The sequence below is a fragment of the Tupaia chinensis genome, unplaced genomic scaffold (genome assembly GCF_000334495.1).
Source record: "Tupaia chinensis unplaced genomic scaffold, TupChi_1.0 Scaffold000636_1, whole genome shotgun sequence".
NCBI classification, from domain to species: Eukaryota; Metazoa; Chordata; class Mammalia; order Scandentia; family Tupaiidae; genus Tupaia; species Tupaia belangeri.
This window is the reverse complement of record NW_006160157.1, coordinates 853,955-873,954: the sequence shown is the minus strand read 5'-3', so window position 1 is coordinate 873,954 and position 20,000 is coordinate 853,955. Positions and strand designations below refer to the sequence as shown.

Genomic DNA, 20,000 nt, shown 5'->3' with positions numbered 1-20,000 from the left:
ATGCTCTGTGTATTTCACATACCCTTTCTTCCTTGAGAACTATTTAAAAAAAAATTGTTCATGGATGAAGCTGTAAGTCATTTCTATTGTTGTATTGTGTCCTTAGAACTTACAGTTACCTTTGTAGAGAACCTGCCAATAGTAAGTGCCTCTCCCAAGGTTACTGAAGAGAGGTGAAGTGACAGACAGAGATCAGACACCTTACACTCAAGCCAATCCAGGCACATTGCAGCCCAGTATTGAGCAGTGTGCCTGGGGATAGAACCTATGGCATGCATTTGTTGGGATTTTGAAGGAGCTGCATGGCAGACTCTGCTCCAGTGTTTCCAAAGTGGACGAGGTTGATACATCAGAAGTCCATCCTCTCATTCCTTTCATGCTCTTGCAGGCCAACTTGCCCCTGCTGCAGCGCGAGCTTCTCCACTGTGCAAGACTGGCCAAACAGAACCCTGCCCAGTACCTCGCCCAGCATGAACAGCTGCTTCTGGATGCCAGCACCACCTCACCTGTTGACTCCTCAGAGCTGCTTCTCGATGTGAACGAAAACGGGAAGAGGCGAACTCCAGACAGGTGAGAAGGAGGATGACCTTTGGACTAATGGAAATTTCCTCTGACTTGCAGTACTAGAACCTGTTTCATGTCATATTTGAGCCACTGGTCAAAATCTCTTGCAGAATAGCAATAGCATCTTGGGAATCTTGCTCTGGTCTGGGATTTTGCAGAGTGGAGTCTGGCCTGTGTCAGTGTGGCTCGAGTGCCAGTTCATCATTGTTGCTCGTAATATTAAAGCTAGAAGGTGAAGAGGAATGATTTTCAGAGGCGCCAAATACCACTGATGGTTCTTAGATACACAGCATTTAAATTCTTGTTTATTGCGTAGTTCAACATAAGTACATATTTTATCCTTCAGTGTTGAGAAATTTGTTGTTCCAAGTTTGCTTAAAATGTCATGGGTTTGAAAACTGGCCTGCATGTGTTAGTCAATAAAACAGTACAGTAGCTACTAGATTTCAGTTCCATATAAACTAAGAAGAAACTTCTGGGAAGCTAGATGAATCGAGTGTAGATAAGAGTTATGTGAGAGAGCTAACAGATGGTATTTTTGTTGAAAAGTTTATTAGCCAAAATTTATTCTACCAGACATTCTGGGTTCCTGAGAATTCTAAAAATTATAAAATAAATCTTTTATTAAAACCCTACAAAGTAGTTGTAGAATAAGGCATGCAGATGACTTTCCATGGACTTTATTAAAATAAGTATTATAAATACCTTATCCTCATAAAGAATTATTTTCTGATTTTGCAATCAGAAAAATAAAGTCTTATTAGCAGCATTTCCCATAGTAAAGTCAACTCTTATTAGCAGCATTTTATATAGTATTTGTAAAATATGGGCATTCTTAAAATAAAAGTATATTCAGAAACTTACTTGTCATATGATTTGTTTCCTTTCTCTACTTATCCATTCTCTTTTTATGCATTTCATCAGGCACGAGTATTACAGTCTTTGAGAGGTTAACACTTGGCACAGTTATGGTCCAGATTCATAGGAGCTTAAGATCCTCGGAGCTGCTCAGAGACATCTATCTGTGACCGATTTAGCTACTCTTAAATGTATTAGCTGCTTTGCAAATCAGAATGTTATTAAAAGCCAGCCAGTTTACATACAGTTATTACATAATCCTCTGTTAGGCAGATTTTATGCTATAATCTCTGGAGTCTTTTTCCTCTTGACATAGGACCTCTTAGTAGTTTAAAATTCCTAAAGCAAAAGGTTAAATATTAGTCTACTTCTGACATATTGCAGACCCACCTCCATATGTGATCTACCAACAGCACAACTTGCTTATTCTTGCAAATCATATTTTCTTGGTCATATTTAAAAATGAATAGAGCATTCAGTACTTGAGCTTTTAAAGAGAACTGCTTAATCCAGCTCCCTGCATGGTATGTCTGTAAGATGCTAAAAACCAAGAAGTAGCTCAAGGATAGAAAACTTATATGTGCATTGCTGTCTGATCCAAACTCATTTGTCCTGCAGGAAATAAGTACTGTTTCCAGGTATTGATGTACTGTGACTCCATGTTTCCAGGATAATGTAATACAAGAATTAAGAAGAGACTGAATAGAAAATCGCAAAGAGGAAAATTAATTCCAAGGGGAAGAGAACGTAATGGGAACATGTTTAAATAGCTGTGGTAAATGTAAAGATAAACCTGTAAGCAGTATTGAAAATGGCCACAGCCAGGTCAGACAGTGGCATGGTGGTCAAGGCAGCTGGATCCTACATGGGTGACTGCATGGTTCAAGTCTTAGAATGGGTGAATTGAAAAGCACTGTAGGTGCATGTGGGTGTGGGCCCCAAATCCCAAACAGAGAGATGGAGAAGGGATTGGCTATCCCCCATGGTTAGGGAGGCCATCTTCCATGGTTGGGGAGCTTTATCATTTTCCCCTTCTTTCTCATTCTCTCTTCTATCTCTGTCTCCTTCTTCAGAGAGTACACACATCTATAGCTAATTGAAAAAAGAACAAAAAATAAAATGGGCACAAACTACTCTAGAATTATTAACTACTACATAACCATAATAGGGAATAAGAACACTTACTCCTCTGTATTCCCAGCCATTTCCCACTGGGTCTTTCCCAATATTTTGTATTTGAATGTACCATGACTTGGACTTGCCTCAGTCAACCCTGAGTTATATGTGCATTGCTGTCTGATCCAAACTCATTTGTCCTGCAGGAAATACGTACTGTTTCCAGGTATTGATGTACTGTGACTCCATGTTTCCAGGATAATGTAATACAAGAATTAAGAAGAGACTGAATAGAAAATCGCAAAGAGGAAAATTAATTCCAAGGGGAAGAGAACGTAATGGGAACATGTTTAAATAGCTGTGGTAAATGTAAAGATAAACCTGTAAGCAGTATTGAAAATGGCCACAGCCAGGTCAGACAGTGGCATGGTGGTCAAGGCAGCTGGATCCTACATGGGTGACTGCATGGTTCAAGTCTTAGAATGGGTGAATTGAAAAGCACTGTAGGTGCATGTGGGTGTGGGCCCCAAATCCCAAACAGAGAGATGGAGAAGGGATTGGCTATCCCCCATGGTTAGGGAGGCCATCTTCCATGGTTGGGGAGCTTTATCATTTTCCCCTTCTTTCTCATTCTCTCTTCTATCTCTGTCTCCTTCTTCAGAGAGTACACACATCTATAGCTAATTGAAAAAAGAACAAAAAATAAAATGGGCACAAACTACTCTAGAATTATTAACTACTACATAACCATAATAGGGAATAAGAACACTTACTCCTCTGTATTCCCAGCCATTTCCCACTGGGTCTTTCCCAATATTTTGTATTTGAATGTACCATGACTTGGACTTGCCTCAGTCAACCCTGAGGTAAACTCTGAGCAGTACCTTAATATTGCTATGAAAACTTCATATTGAATCCACAGATGCACAGCATCCCTATTTTGATGATCTGTAGCTGTGCGTACATACATATATACTCATCCAGTCAGATAAAACTCCTAAAAAGCGTCTCCAGTCTTATTCTCCCTTTGGTTATCCATAGACAGTTTCTTGAGGCAGAATTTATACAGTTGATCTTTGGATCGAACGTTCTTTTTCAAATGGAACCTTGAAGTATATGTTATAATGAAAATATGGCAAATGAGTTTCCTTAGAGTTTGGAGGAAGGGTAATGAGAATATGTTGTGTAAATACATTTGTATCTTGTGGGAATTTGATCAGAGCCAAGAAAATATGGGCCTCTACAGTATTTTTTTTTTGCATATATTTTCTGCATCTTGTTTGCATATGCATTTTTCTCTTCTCTGGTTATTTATCTGTATATCCAGTTCTACTATATGAAATTTTATAGAGTATGGAGCTGTCTGACAGCAAAGCTTTTTTTGTTTTACTGAATGTTTTGTTGGTGCATATGGTCTGACATGGATGAGCAGCCACGGTGAGATTTTGGAGTCTATTAAACTGGCTCATTAAAAAGATCAATCTGTTTCTGTAATAACACTGGGAGCCATCAGTCACTAAAAGAGGGAAAAACTGACACCTGAGGAGAAAACACATTTTGGTAATTTGTTCATGACATGTCATGAACAAAAGAGCACTCTATATTTTGTTTACAACTTCCAGGGCTTTACATTCTGTGACAATTGCTGAGTTAATATACTAAACAGCCATCACGTGTTTCCGGGAAGGGCTTTGCAAATTAACTTTCTTCTTGTCATTAAATATGATTGTTCTTTTTTTTTTTAACATTATTGTTATTTACAGAGAAATGAATACTCTAGGGAAGTCTTCGAAATATTTTGTTTTCTGTATGGAACAGTGAAATGTTTATTACTTTCTATAAAAAATAGCTCTGGGAAGAGTTCCTGAACAATTATACTGAAATCGTGGGTCTGTGGTAGAATATTACAGAAACCAAATTAGAAAACAGACCATTTTCCTTTAAAAATCCCTCCCCCCATTAGGAAATACAAAATTTTGATGGCTATTCTTTGCTAATCTGTAAAAGTTTAGTATTTATTGTAGACCTTTCCTCTTTTGCTATTCTAGGATGGGAGACGCTGAGAAAGGGGATGTAAATCTTTCTTGGAGTCAGTTAAATGAAGTGAACACTTTCATAGAGAGACCAGAAGTTAAGAGCACTCTTTAAACTGCAAACCATGATGGCTTATAAAGACATGAACACTTTTATGTGGAATAGGGAAGAATGAAACAGTTAGATGTTTCCTCCCTTTTGAGACCGCAGAATATATACATATTATTAAGATTTGAAAGAAATACCTGTTATTGCATCAATTACCATTGCTGACTTTCTTTTCTCACAGTTTTGATATTACAGCCTTTTGTTCTAATTTGTCTTTAATATTGTGTTCTCGCCTGTTATGCCACTTTTCTAACTCAGACAATTTTCTTTACTTAAGAAACCAAACCAAATGATCTTAGGTTTACATGAGTACATTTTTTTCTTTTTTCCCCTTTCCCCTCCTGGCTAGTTCAAATGATTGATGTTAAATATTAATCCTCTTCTTATATATCATCACTTTAATGTAATTATGCCCCATATTACTCTCAGTTTAACATGTCTAGACTTTTATTGCAAAAGCCATAGGGTTGGATTAATGTGTTTTTCCTATTTTCCTGATAATTAAACATTATTTTTTAACAGTACTTGCTTGAAATTTAAGATTATATAATGGGTCAGTTGGAAGGGATCTTATAAATATAACAGGCCAACACTGTGTCTTTATATTTGGGGAAATTAAGGCCCAAAGAACTTGTCTATAGTCACAAAGTTTCTTGATGGAAAATCCAGCAAATTTACATGCCTGATATGTTCCAGTTGCACAAAGTATGTTTAATTGTTCAAAATTTAAATAAGGAACATTCAACTAACAACTGACTTTTAAAAAAATTAGTTTCACTCATTTCTTTCTTTTCTATAATTGTTCAAGTAAGTAAATGTTAGAGTACAGTAGTGTGAGATTTTATAAATAATTTCAATGATAGAAGAATCAAAATCAACCAGGTCACCTGGTTTCTTGAGAAAGTTAGAAGATGCTGAAGGTTAGAGAGTCAGAAGGCAATCACTTCAAAACGGTTTTGATTGAATATGTAAATTTGTCATCACAGTACACACCAAAATGTGTGTGACTACATCCATTTTTCCTGTTCTATACAACAAATGAGGTTTCAATATTTTTGTCTTTCTAAGGAAAAATGGCAGATAAACTCTAAAGAGAATTGTAGGATTAATTGGTTATGCAAATTATTAAACTTATATAATCTACTCCATTCAATATTCTGTGGAAAAATGTAGTTTTTAATATTTATACATTCCTGTTTTGTATTTCATCTTTTATGCATTTCTCAGTTTCAAGAAGTGAGTAATCATCCCTGTAAATCTTTTTTTTTTTAATATTAGTCACATCAATTGTGAAGACTTCTCATAAAATAACATGAAATTACATTTATATAGTGAGGAAGTTAGAACAGAGAGGGCATTTTGGTTTCTCCATATTCTAGCCTGATCCTTAACTTTTTAGCCTTATCTCTTGCTGTTTCTTTAGGGTCTAGCCATGCTGAATACTTTTTTCATGCCTTGTCTACTATATTCTAAATATTGGTTTCTGGTCTCTTTTCCTGTTCTCTTATGTTGTAATTCAGTTCACACTTCACAACCTAACTTGGTATCTACCATTTGAATGAAGGCTTCCCAATCATAAATATTCTAATAGTTCCTATTTACTGAATACTTCAGACATGCCAGCTCTGTGCTAAGTAATTTACATGCAGGTTGAGTGTCCTTTATTCAAAATGCTTAAGATGAGAAGTTTTTCCAAGTTCAGATTTTCTTAAATTTGGGGACATTTGCATGTATAAAATGACATATATTGGTGATGGGACTCAAGTAAACATGAACTTCATTTATGTTTCACATATACCTTCTACACAAAGGTCATTATATGTATTTTTGTACTGCAGCATTTTGACTATGATTCTTCACTTGAGGTCAGGTATGAAACTTTGAATTTGTAGTCAGTGCTTAATAGGTTGTGTGTGTGTGTTTTAAAGTCACAAATTAATTTTAATTGATCTCTAGTAAAAACCACTCGGGGAAAGCCAGTAATTGTCTCGTCCTCTAATCTGTGAGACCCAGAACCCAAACAGCCTTGAGGAAAGGGATTAGCTGGTTATTTTCACTATTTTACATCATCCATGGTATTAGAAAAACAAGGCAATATACATCATTTTAGGTTCAATATGTGGCTGGCAGGCAAATCCAGTCTTTCATATTCCATATTTTTTTCTTGAGCTCTTCTACTGTTGATGTAAGCTTTCATGAATGACATCATCCTTGGAAGTCCCTTTCAGCTCATTCCAGGCATCCCACTTGGCCTTGTCTTTGAGATCCAACATCCCTGGTTGCTCTGTGTTAATGTCACCCACAGTTGCTTGCTTGTAGTGGCTGTAGATAAATAGTATCTCACTGTCCCCTGGCTTGGTCTTGAGGTGCTTAACCTCCTCAGCTGCTTTCTCAAACTCAGCATGAGACATGCTGGCAGAGTTGCAGGGATTCCTGGCTGCCTGAGGAGGAGGCGAGGAGCTCGAAGCTACTCAATACATTTTGAATCTTAAAGCATTTTGGATTTCAAATGTTCAGATTAGAGATGCTTAACCTGTACTAACATAGAACTTTTTTCCCTGAAATCCTTTTATATGGATTCAGGATGGCTGCTAATGTGTTTGAGGTCACATGGCTTGTGTTTTAGTCCATTTTCTGTTGCCATAACTGAGTGCTGCAGACTGGGTCATTTATAAAGAATGAAGGTTTATTCACCTCATGGTTCTGAGATCTAAGGTTGAGGGCCTATATCTGGTGAGGGCTTTCTTGCTTGTGGGGACTCTCTGCGGAGTCGTGATATGCCCTAACTTGATGTAGCATAGGGCATTACATAGTAAATAAGGCAAGGATGTGTCTCAGTTCTTGTCTCTCTCCCTCTTCTTAAAGAAGTCACCACTATTCAGTCATGGGGATTCCACCCTGATGACCTTTTCTAGTCCTCATGACCTCTCAAAGGCCTCACTTCTTACTACCATAGTCAGATTAAGTTCTTACCTCCTTCATACTGTTATGAAGGCAGTTAAGTTGAAGATGATTTTTGGTGAGGCCATTCGAACCATAATAGCTTGTAAGAGGGACTGAGAGGAATCAAACTCTAGGATTTCTCACTCAGATGCCTATCTCTTACAACCATGATTCTAAACCACCAGCCTCTGAATACCCGAACTTGAAAATAAAGTACTTTAGTTAAATGCTGATACGTGTTAGGCTCATTATGTCAATTCTTTCATATTGCACTCTCATAGCTTTGAGATAATCATTCTCATTTTGCAAATGAAAACCTCTTAAAGGTTAAACCTCCCAAGTTTATATGGTCAGCAAAAGACAGTCAAAATTGAACCCAAGTGCATGTGACTCTAGAGCTCCTGGTGTTTTGCATGCACATTCTGGAGTGATCCCTCTGATTTCACATCCTACTTTTTTGTACTGTTTTTACGATATCTTCTGTGTGCAAGTCCTGAATTAAAGTATAAAAGTATTATAGCTCCAATTGATTCACTTTTTGATAAAAATTTAAGTCTAGCATAAAATCATAATATATATGTATCTTTTTAAAGGAGATTTTTGCTACAGGGCACATATGCTCACCAGAGAGACAGAGAGAGAGAAAGTGAGAAATCACCCCCCAAGGAGGATGGCCACACAGCAGTTCCTTCTCCTTTAGTGATATTGGGCATGCATACACTCATGCCCAGCGTGAGTTATAAGCTGCCGGGTCCAGGGCTCAAACCACAGTCGTTTATGTGGGAGTCCAGCAATGTGACCATTACACCATCTGCTGGTCCCTCTAAATTATAATCTTAAGGAGAGCTAGGGGATCATATCATGCTCATCTTTGTATTCCTACAGAAGTTGAGAATAGTGCTTTACACAAACCATGTACCAAAAAGAATACAAAGCAAAATACTACAGATAAAACAAACAAATAAAACACATGATTTATATAAATAAATAAATCTGGCTAAACTTAATGCAGCATTGTCGGTAGAAAAAAGTTTTGATTTATTTATTTGGTTTTAAAAGATGCGTATCTGAATTCAAGCAGCCATAAACAGCTCAGGAATCAAATGCCACAAGTGGCTCAGTAACCAGAAAGTACTAGAGAACTCCAGTTGGAATGTACAGATGACAAAATAGTTCCAGAACAGTAGGAACAGTAGAATTTTGAATACTTCAGCAGTGGCAGAGATTATGAAAGGCAAGGGGGACAGCCAGTAATCGGCAGTCTAGCTGTTGAACAGATGGCAACTTCAGGTGACATATGATGGAAGTATTTCACCTTCTTGGTGGGGAAGGGAGGGCTCAGGTGGCTCCATGGACCTCTGTATTGTAATCTTTGAAGGTCTAGGCATCATACTTGTGTGTGTGTGGCGTGGCAGATATGCACCTAGCTCTTATTTACTTCTAAGGTGTGAGGAGGCTGCCCAGAAAGTTCTCTCTCCTGTGTGGCTACTGAGTAATGGAGAGAGTGAAGGTATTTCTCTGCTCCTAGGCCCATAGTGATGGTCCTGTCATTCAGCTCTCTGTTCTTCCCCTTCAGATGTCCCATTGACTCCAGCATGATAGTAAAACAAGAACCCATGTCACATCATGAAAAATTAGGTTTAATTTTGATTTCCATAAAGAGTTTTTATTTATTTTATTTATTTTTTAAATGTTTTTATATACATTAAATCACATTATTTAGCTTACAAAGTGAACAATTCAATATGTGAACATTTCTCCCCAGTCCAGTTAATCAAAATATCTTCAACTGATAACATCACACTGCCCCATCCTGTCAATGTTCTGCTTCCGTATCCCTCCTCCAAATGTCCTTCCTTAGGCCCCACTCCTCTACACACACCACATCGGGCATTCCCCCCCATCTATTGTGTTTGTACAACCTTAGGTCAATCAGTTTCAGTCATAGAGTACGGTATATATTAAGTGGGGGGCATACAACTTCTCTCCTTCATAGCCCAGCTTGCTTCACTCAGCAGTAAATCTTCCATATTCTTCCACTTTCTGTCAAAAGCCAGGGTTCTGTTCGTTTTTATGGCTGAATAGTATTTCATAGAGTATATGTGTCACAGTTTTTCAATCCATTCATCCTTATGGAGGCATTTGGGTTGGTTCCATGTCTTAAGCAATTGTAAATAGTGCCACAATAACCATCGATGTGCGAGCACTTTTCCAGTGAAAAATTCTTCTGTCCTTTGGGTAGATACCGAGGAGTGGGATTGCTGGATCATATGGTAGTTCTATTTGTAGATTTTTGAGGAATCTCCAAATTGTTCTCCACAGTGGCTGGGCCAATTTACATTCTCACCAGCAGTGTAAAAGAGTTCCCCTTCTACCACACTCCCGCCAATACTTATCTTTTTTTTTTTTTTAATCTTAGACTTTCTGACTAGGGTTAGGGGGTATCTCACGTGTATTTTGGTTATCAGTCCCTTATCTGATGCATAATTTACAAAAATATTTTCCCATTCTGAGGGCTGTTGATTCACACTAATTACTGTGTCTTTTGCCATGCAGAAACTTCTTAGCCTGATGTAATCCCACTTGTCTATTTTGAGGATTATCGACTGTACATTGGGGGTCTTATTTAAGAAATCTTTCCCTGCACCAATGTCTCCCAGAGTTTCCCCAGTGTTTTCCAGGAGCAGTTTTATGGGTTGAGGTCCTAGATTTAGATCCTTGATCCAAAGAAGGAAGTGTTTGTAATATATTTTGTCTCAAATGCATTATTCAATGGCAATAAAAATGTTGCACATGAAATTATTCTCTAAACTCGCCTATTTTCTAACAGTTTGTGATGAGACCTTTCACTGTATTATCTTTTGAAAATAGGATGACAAGATTGATTTTCCCTGCTTTGAAAATTCAATGTCTGGTTTTCTGTGAAAACTTTAACAAACTGCATGTGTTAGAAAAGGAAAGAAAGAAGAGTTTGATATTTTTATTAATGTCTTTTGTCTTTTTTTTTAATGGAGTTGCCATTCCCTAAGGTTTAGACAAAGACTTTTAGAATATAGTCATGTTCCACATAATGATGTTTTGGTCAGTGATGAACCCCATAGATTTTGGTTATTCTATAAGATTATAGTAGGCTACAACATTTAGGTGTGTGTGTATGCACTTCATGACATGCAAAATCACCTCATGTTACCTAATGACCTAATGATGCATTCCTCCAAACATATCCCCATCATTAAGTAACATGTGACTGCATAAGAATAAAATAAAGAATGTAAATCCCCAATGCCGGACAGAATATTAAATCTCAGAGGAATTTTAGAACCACTGTTTCTTATGCCTATTAACTTTCCCAAGGAACTGTAGTCAAGAGATAGGACATGGCTTTTGAGACAAATAGCAAACACATCTGGAAGCCCTGGCCTAGACTGAGAACTGGCCCTGACTGAGATGTTGGCATAAGTAGGCCAGCAGTGTGACTCACCAAAATAAAGGTGTCCTGGGGCAGGAAGGAGGGATCTGTGTCAGAGGTGCTTAAGTGATCCTCAGTAGGACTTGGATGTGAAGAAGAAAGTTGGAGAGTTCTGCTTGGGTGACTAGGTAGAGAGTGGTACAGAAAGAGCAGAATATGGCCAGTTTGGATTTGAAATGCCTGCTGGAACTCAGATATGTGAGTGCCTAAGGCCTGTAATTTATTTATAACAGGACTCAGATTCAAATTTAAATCTTTTCATTTCCTTCCTTCGGTTTATCATACAATACCAATTTGCCTCCTCTAGACATATTTTAAAATTTATTTTTATTCATGATAGAGTGTGTATGTGAGAGAGAGCAGCACCCTTCACGGGCTCCATTATGCTGAAGCGTCCTTTCTCCAGTGGTCTAGCCTGCCAGCATCCTGCGTATGTGCACAAGCTCCCAGCGTGTTCTCAGGCCAGCCAGGCCAGAGACTCGAACAGCCACATGGTCAGATGTGGCTTCCATTCTGTTTCCTTATGCCATTGACTGGGCCACAGAGGCTAGGCCAGATCATCTTTAGGGTGATGTTTTCCTCACTTAAAAAAAAAAATCTAGGGAAAACTTATACCAACTTCTATCATTTAGGCGATTTATCTTCTTACTCTACTGTCATGACTTTATACTACGTTTCATTTATACTTCCCATTTCTTTGAATGCTAAATTACTTTAGATAAATATTACTAAGCGATTATCAGTAAGCATTAGCCAATCATGACTTTTAAAATATTTCATACAGAGTTTTTTTTTGTTGTTGTTGTTGTTTTGTTTTTTTTTTGGCTAGGTTTTCGCTATAGGGCGCATGCGCTCGCCAGACAGAGAGAGACATAGAGACAGAAAGCGAGAAATCACCCCTGGGGGGATGGTCACACTGCAATCCCTTCTTCTCCATTCTCCTCTCGGGATCTTGGGCACGCCCGCACACGTGCCCGGCATGGGTTTTAAGCCACTGGGTCCGGGACGCAAACCGTGGTCGACTAGTTGACTACGTGGGAGTCCAGCGACATAGCCATTATGCTAACTGCTGGTGCCCAGTATTTCATACAGAGTTTTTAAAAAGTTTCTCAAATAATCAGTTTGCAAGCCCTATCATTGAGGAATCTGAAAAAATCAGCCTGAGGTGGAGTAATGTGTAAATTAGTTTGCCTCTTGATTTTTTTTTTTTTAAGTGTTGTTTTCTATTAGTACTGTTTTACTAGGATGGGAAACTGAAATCAGAAAATAAAGTTACCCTGCTGAGTCCTGAGTGGTTCTCTGTCTTCTGGAGATTGGACCTTAAGAGAGAAGTGATTGGGATCTAAATGCTGAAATGGTTAGATTATGTTCAAGAAACGGCTTCCTGGTAGAGAGGTAAAATATTCTCAGGTAGATTTTAAAAACATACACAAACTATCTTCCAGAAACCTATGAGTGGATGGATTTCCCACTAGAATTGAAATCATTTCAAGGGTTTTCTGCTATGGGATAATGAGAAGTACTTGTTAGTTTTACCTAACACCTTTAAAAGGGCAACAGGTAAAACAGCAAATATGGAGTTTGTCTGAGCAAACGAGTGTAGACAGTTGTAGTCATTTCTGAGAAGCAGACAAAAAAGTAGCAATTAAGTTGTTTTTGTTATCTTTGTGGACATACACAGGCATGGCCTTATAATTAGACATGAATGATTGGAGGAAGCACCAGGGAGAACCTTCATAGCTTTATTTCTGTTGGTGTGAAAGTGTTAAAGCTTTGCTGAAAAAATGTTACTACCTCTGTGAGGAGATGGACTTTATTGTTTCCATAGCTAGCAGAGTACCTGGATCACAGAGAGGAGAGTTAAGGACTTGACTGAAGTTAAGAGACAGCCTCAGGACCCAGCCTTAACTCTTAGGTCATTGCTGCCCTTGTTTTAGGAAAAAACTGATATTCATTTTTCATATAATTGGACCATTGATGCAATATAACTGATCAGAGGCTCATCTGAGAATGAACATAAATAACATCTAACCATTTTAAGAGTTCTTCTACTGTTACGTGTTTTTGTCATTGATCAAGGAGAGACAAAATCAGAAAGTTGGAGTGGTTTGACACCAGTAGGTCAAAGGTATTTTAATACTTAAAAATGCTGAGTCTTCTCTAAGATATTGAGAGGATATTTAAAAATTTGTGCACAAAAACTAATCTCTAAATAACACATTGCTCAAAGCAAAAACCTTAGTACTTGGCTAAAATGGTTGATTTAGATACTTATGGTTTGGCCAGAGGACCATCAGCCCTGTGAGTTTCAATCTACATAAACCATGACATTAAGCTGTAAATGTAGAAAAACTGAATTGTGGAATTTTCAAACTAGAAGGGACCTCAGAAATTGTCTAGTCCAGTGGTTTTCAAACTTGATTTTAGCAGCAGACTTTTTCCTTTAAAATTCAATCTTAGGTGGAACCCCAGTTTTAAAAACAGATATGAATAAGTGGGTTCCTCTGGCCCTTTAACTCTTAGTTGTTTGGGAGAAAAGTTCTTTATTCCCTGTAGAATCCTTTAAGCACCTCAGGTAACATAGTTTGAAAACCACTGATCTAGTCCAACCCTTTCATTTTACAGATGAGCAAACTGAGGTCCAGAGAGGTTAAGTGACTTGCCCAATGTCACACAGCTAGTCATGGAAGAGCCAGGACTAGATCTCAGGTCTCTTGATTCCCAGTCCAGTGCTCTTTCCACTACACCACACTGCCAGTAAGGTAGGTGCTGTGTTAGCATTATGTTCATGGCTACTAATAGTCTTCAGTATTTTCCAACTGATTTATGCTGATAATATGCATTGAATGTTAAAGTCTATTTTTTCAGAAATGTATGAGATATGGAAATGCAGATTAGAATCATATAGATATGCTTTTAGATGATAAATCTATTTCTAAACTGTTTCATTGAAATATTATTTTGAAGCAATGCATTTAGGTAATGTCTGAGTCTACTGGATTTTTTCAGTCTGATATCAATGATCAATAGATATGGAGTCAGTATGTTTTCAGTGCAGACACATGCTTTGATGGGAGCTTCACTAAGACTTCTGGCTGCCACCCCTGGGAGGATGGGGTTATGTTCTGCTGTCATTTCTAATATTGGCCAGTCTCCTGTGTCCAGAACAGATCATCCTTCTTCTGTATACAGTGGGCATGTCATCTTTTCACATTAAACTCTGCAGACTCTTCCTCAGTCCCTTATATTCCTGTACCTTGCGACTCTAACTCTTTTATCCTTCTCACTCTGCTGTGTATAAATTGTCACTGGGGCTCTTCTCTAAAGGGACAGAAAGGATGGTTTATTAGAGAATTCTGTTGCCCCTAACAATCTCTGCTGTTGATTCACTGTCCACGTGGATCCTTCTGGTATCAGAATAAGTTTACCACTAAAGGTAAGGAAAATAGGATATGTCGTAATAGAAAAGTTGTGCAGAAATCTGTGGCCACTGTGAGTTTTTAGAATTCTTTTGAGGAAATTTCCCTAGAGATACAGATGTTACCACTGGTCTAAGGATAGAGTGCAAGTCTTGTGAGGAGAGCCAGCTGCTGAGAAAACAGATGACTTGGGAGCTGTGATTTCAAAGTTGGGTGTGGTTTGTTCCTATTTTCCCGAGTGTGTTAGACTTGTCTCTAAGCTGAAGGGATCTATTCAGCTAGAAAATATTTCTTTAGCTCTACTTTTGTTTGCAAATCAAGGAACAGTGATTGGCTATCAGGTCTCATAGCATGCTTTTCTTCTGAAAGCCAAGTTAAAAGGTCTGTGCGTCACATGATGAAGTGCAGTCAGGGTGTGCTTGTCCTGCTGTTTGACCAGACAGAACACACAAGCTTTCTGGGAGTGTTTCCTCAACTTTAACAGAAAGGAGTTGACTTTGATCTTCCTTCTAGTCCCAGCTAGCTCTGTATGATTACAGTTTGATGATCTTGAGGACTCAAGATAATGTTGAGGTCCCAGACATTGCATTTTATATTGCATTAGCTCAGCTCGATCATCATTTTCTAACAGAACTTTCTGTGGCGTAGAAAAGTTCTCTAATCGTTCAGTCTAGTACCATAGCCACTAGCTGCAGGTGACTTCTTAAGCACTTGAAATATGGCTATTGCTACTGAAGAGCTGGATTTGAATCTTTATTTAATTTTTATAAACTTACGTTTTAATTTAAACATCCACATGTGGTTATTGTATTAGAGAACACAGCTCTTAGATGTTTTCGGCCAAGATATTCAGATTATCACGTGGAAGAATTGTACCTTAAGCATTTATCAAGAGAGTGACCGTGGTTTACCTTGCTGGATCTTCACCAAATGCAATTGGTCATAGAGTAACTTGTTAGAAATCAAATGCTCTCATTTGAATAAAAATATTTTTTACAAAGGGAAATTGGGTTTCCTCTTATTTATGGCTGAACTGCATAAGCTTCCACTGAAAAGATGTTTGCTGATGTGACGAGACACAAAACGTTTTCCTCCTTTGTACAGTCTTGTATTCCTTTAGCCCTTGACATGGGTTTCAGTGAATTCTCATGGGCTTTCTGGGAGTCAGAGTTTAGAAAGTTCCTGGCTAACAAAGTCATATTCTGTTTATATTACAAGCTCAAGTATGAGTGTTTGAACTGTGCTGGTTTCTGAGTACATTACAAAACAAACTTTCTTTCTTCCCCCCTCAGAACCAAAGAAAATGGCTTTGACAGAGAGCCTTTGCACTCAGAACATCCAAGCAAGCGACCATGCACTATTAGTCCAGGCCAGCGGTACAGTCCAAATAACGGCTTATCCTACCAGCCCAATGGCCTGCCTCACCCCACCCCACCTCCACCTCAGCATTACCGTTTGGATGATATGGCCATTGCCCACCACTACAGGGACTCCTATCGACACCCCAGCCACAGGGACCTCAGGGACAGAAACAGACCTATGGGTAAGACTGAAGGATCTGCTTACTTCCTTTGGGGTTGTGCTTGAAGACTTGATCATTACTTTTCAACTGAACTCGAGGCTTGAAATCTGGGGAAGGAGGTGTGAAAATTGTCTCTTTATATTGTGTCCTTTATGAGAAAACTTGATCTCTCTCTGTCTTTATCACTTGTATTTAAGATAGGTTAATTTTTATTTTTGGAAGGGGCATCTAGATTAATATAAAACCCTCAATTGTGTTAACAAATGCAAAATGAGTTTTGACTTGAAATTTTTTTAACATGAGAGGTTTAATATGCCGTCTGCCTGCCACAAATGTATTTGAAAATCTGCTACTTTTCTTTCATCATATCTTTTACTCGATAGCTTCAAAATTTCTTTTGATTTTTCCAATCTTCATGAGATTCCATGCATGCCAAAACAGGATACGAAGTACTGTCTTTGGCTTCACTCAGTAGACACTCCACGAGGAATCATTTTGGTACTTGTCTCTCCTCAAAGATGCTGGCAATTAAAATTAGTATTGACAATTTTGTGTCCAAGATCAGAATACCAGAGGAGGAGTGAGTTCAGGCAAATACGTACTCTGTTTTCCTGTGTTTATTTCATTTTTGCATAAAACTGTTAGAAGTAAGGCATTTAGGGGACATTGCCCTCTAAAAAGCAAGTGTCTATCATGAAAGATAAGAAAGAAGATGACCAAGGTAAGTTTTGATATGTGATCAGTGGTTGAGGTAACAATATAGAGAGCTTGTAAGTACGCTGTTCCTAGGGCACCTTCACTTGCTTCATTATTGACCATTCTAACTGAAAAGAACAGTCAGTCCTCTCTCCTTTCCCCACCTCCTGTGTCCATGCTACCCACCAGTAGGACTTCTTTTACCTCATAACTAACTGTTGGCAGACATCTTTTTAAAATTTTTATTTATTCGTTCATTTATTTTTAATGTGACCAGAGAGAAACAGACAGACAGAGAGAGAGAGAGCGCAAGGGAGAGAGGGGAAGTGAGAAAGCAAGCTATCAGGTACGGGACTCATAGTGGTCAACCATTTGGGAATGTCCAGTGCCTTAACCACCATGTCACCCGCTGGCCCCCACTGGCAGACTTTTTGACACAGGCGATATAATGGTCAAGAATAGTGGAAAGAACAAAGGATAAACAAAAACCAAAGTCCAAATGGAAACCAGAAAATGGAGTTAAGAGTGCAGAACCCTGGAAAGCACAGCCTGCCAGTTACCCATTGTTTGAATAGTGGCAGCATTGTTGTTGTCGTTGTCTCTTACAACAGGAGGAAAGAACTTGATGTGCAGAAGTTTGTTAGGTATCTAACTAGGTTACTAGCAAGTGGGACTGCCACGTGTAGTCTTTTTTTGCCTTTTTATGCACAACTCTCCCAATGTTTAGAAAGCAAAAAGAGTCAAGGTGAGAGGAGGGGTAGCTGAGGCTTTGGTTGTGAGATAGCAAATTAGTAGTTCTGGTTCCCCACAACAGTAATTTCTACATTTATATGGTATGTCAGACAAATGGCTAAGCATATAATTTGTGCTTTCTTAATAGCCAATCTGTCTAATGTTCTCACAGGTACCACTTCTGAAGAGCTTTCAAAAATGGTTGTTATTTCTCAGTCTGGATTGATATTTTGACCCCCAAATCAAATGTGATAGCAATCCCTTCTACACAGAAGCTTTACCATTTATTTATGATTTAAGGACTGAAAACCATGATTGTTCGTTTTTAAAAAGCAGTGGAGTCATCAGGTCAAAGTAAGACCAGTTCGAGAGATTCCATTTTGTAGGTGCTAGAAATGGCTTGCTTCTAGGCAGCAAATGCTACTTTGTGAAATATTAGTTCCAATGCTCTGTATTCAACAAGGAAGTAATTATGCCTATGTGCAATGACTGTGTTTTCATCTAGTAATGTAAAATATTCCTTTATGAATTATATCTGTATCCATTAGTTTTATGTGATTTCTTCAGACCATGTTCCTTACCTTTTAATTATATTAGCTTATAAAACTAATAGTGCTAATCTCTATAAATATGGGCAGCTACTTAACCATCCCTAAAAATCTGACAGAGTTTAGTGTGTGTTAATGTAAAATGCAATCTTGATGAATGACTAACAAATTATGGTGTTACATCAGGCTGCCATTTTGAGAATATAAAAATTGTCATAAAAGTATATTTAGTCTGGTAAGATTTATAAATACCTATTATGTGTAGGGACATATATTCACCGGAATCTTTTAAGAAAGTTTGTAAGCAGCATTAGTTTAATTAGTTTATAGTAAGCCTAGAATTTTAGCCTAGTGAGCTAAAATCTTCTAAAACATAAGAACCAGTTAAGATTCAGTATTAGCATCTAGTTTCCCACAAATGGCAATGTGCTATTTAATGATTATTAGTTATTTCCATTCTTACATCCTTCAGGCATTATGAATATAAATAAAAATTGTGCGGTGCTGCATAGTGGAGTATTTGAAATAGACAAATTAATAGATGTAAAGTTTTGGTTTCTTTTTTCCTTTTAAAGATTTGTTTCTAACAAAGGAAATTCAGAGGTCAGACTCAATAAACGAATTCTACATGGGTTCAAGCATGATTCTAATGTACTTATTTAAACAACGAAGTTCAGCATTATTTCACAAATGCTGGAATCCCATTAACCACAGATACATCTTGTTGCTCATTAATATTTGTTGAGGTGTTAGAACTTGTATCCTTATTGATTTAGTCTGCTGAATTTGTAAAACTTTCGAGACCTCTGGAGTTCCTGGTACCTAAAGTCACTGTCACATTTCCATCCTTAATATTCTCTGGTTGTTTTCTGTGATACCTATTGTAATTTTAATGGTAGCACTTTTTCCCTAAAACACAGGCAAAAATAAGTCAACAAAACTACATATTTGCAAACATTCCAATTTGAAATAATCACAACAAGCAGAGCAATAACTAAATATTACTTTCCCTAATGTCTTTGCTATTATGCAAATTAGTAAAACATATTTGCAATTTTACTTTTTTACCAATAGGTGGCATTGACAATTTTAACTTTTAAAATGTATCTCAGAATGTGTTCCAACTGGGCAGAAATCATCCAAAGTGTTTCATACTTAGTTTTTTATTTAGCCTGAGAGAGTGCTATCAGAAATGTGTTCACTTCTCTCAGATGTAAAAGCTATCATATTTCATGGTTGGTGGCAATGAGTCATGTGACTCATCATCATATCTTTAAATCAGCTAATGAGATTTCTAAGCACTCAGATTTCATAATAAGTCAAATGCAGTTTTAAAAATAATTTTTAATGTTATTTAATTATTATTATTTTTTAAAGATAGTTTTTCCTGTAGGACATGTACACTCACTGGAGAGAAGCAGAGACAGGTAGAGAGAGAAAGTCATCTTCCCAGGGAGGATGGTCATGTCACTCTTGTCCTCCACTTTGGATGCATGTGCATGCATGCCATCCTCCTTTTGGGATTTTGGGCATGCATGTAGATGCACCCAGAGTGATTTTCAAGCCACCAGATCCAGGATTCAAACCACGGAGTTGGCTATGTGGCTTTTACTTATGGTTATTTTATTTAACTTTATTTATTTATTTTTAATTAATTAATTAATTAATTTTTGGAGAGGTTTTGCTATTAGGTTGCATGCACTCACCAGAAAGACAGAGAGAGACAGAAAGTGAGAAATCACCCTCCAGGAGGGATTGTCACGCAGCAGTCCCTTTTTCTCTATTCTCCTCTCGGGATCTTGGGTATGCACACACATGCGCCTAGCATGAATTTAAGCCACTAGGTCAGGGACTCGAATCAGTCGACTACGTGGGAGTCCAGCAACATAGCCATTACACCAACTACTGGTCCCTATTTATTTTTATTTTATTTTGACCAGAAAGGGACAGAGAGAGAGAGAGAGAGAGAGAGAGAGAGAGGGAGAGGGAGA

General features: G+C 37.8%; 1 protein-coding gene and 1 pseudogene across 4 annotated transcripts in view; one reads left to right on the top strand and one right to left on the bottom strand.

Annotated features, from left to right (window-relative positions):
- The window catches only part of RUNX1T1 (RUNX1 partner transcriptional co-repressor 1), a 167,942-nt gene that overhangs the window by 113,783 nt on the left and 34,159 nt on the right, over positions 1-20,000 (top strand). For all 4 annotated transcript variants that reach the window (XM_027776169.1, XM_027776168.1, XM_027776170.1 and 1 more), the window contains 2 exons: positions 389-570; positions 15,804-16,054. In XM_027776169.1, the coding sequence (XP_027631970.1) occupies positions 389-570; positions 15,804-16,054 (433 nt within the window). The remainder of the gene's footprint in view (positions 1-388; positions 571-15,803; positions 16,055-20,000) is intronic.
- On the bottom strand, positions 6,855-7,091 carry LOC102487071 (acyl-CoA-binding protein pseudogene; annotated as a pseudogene).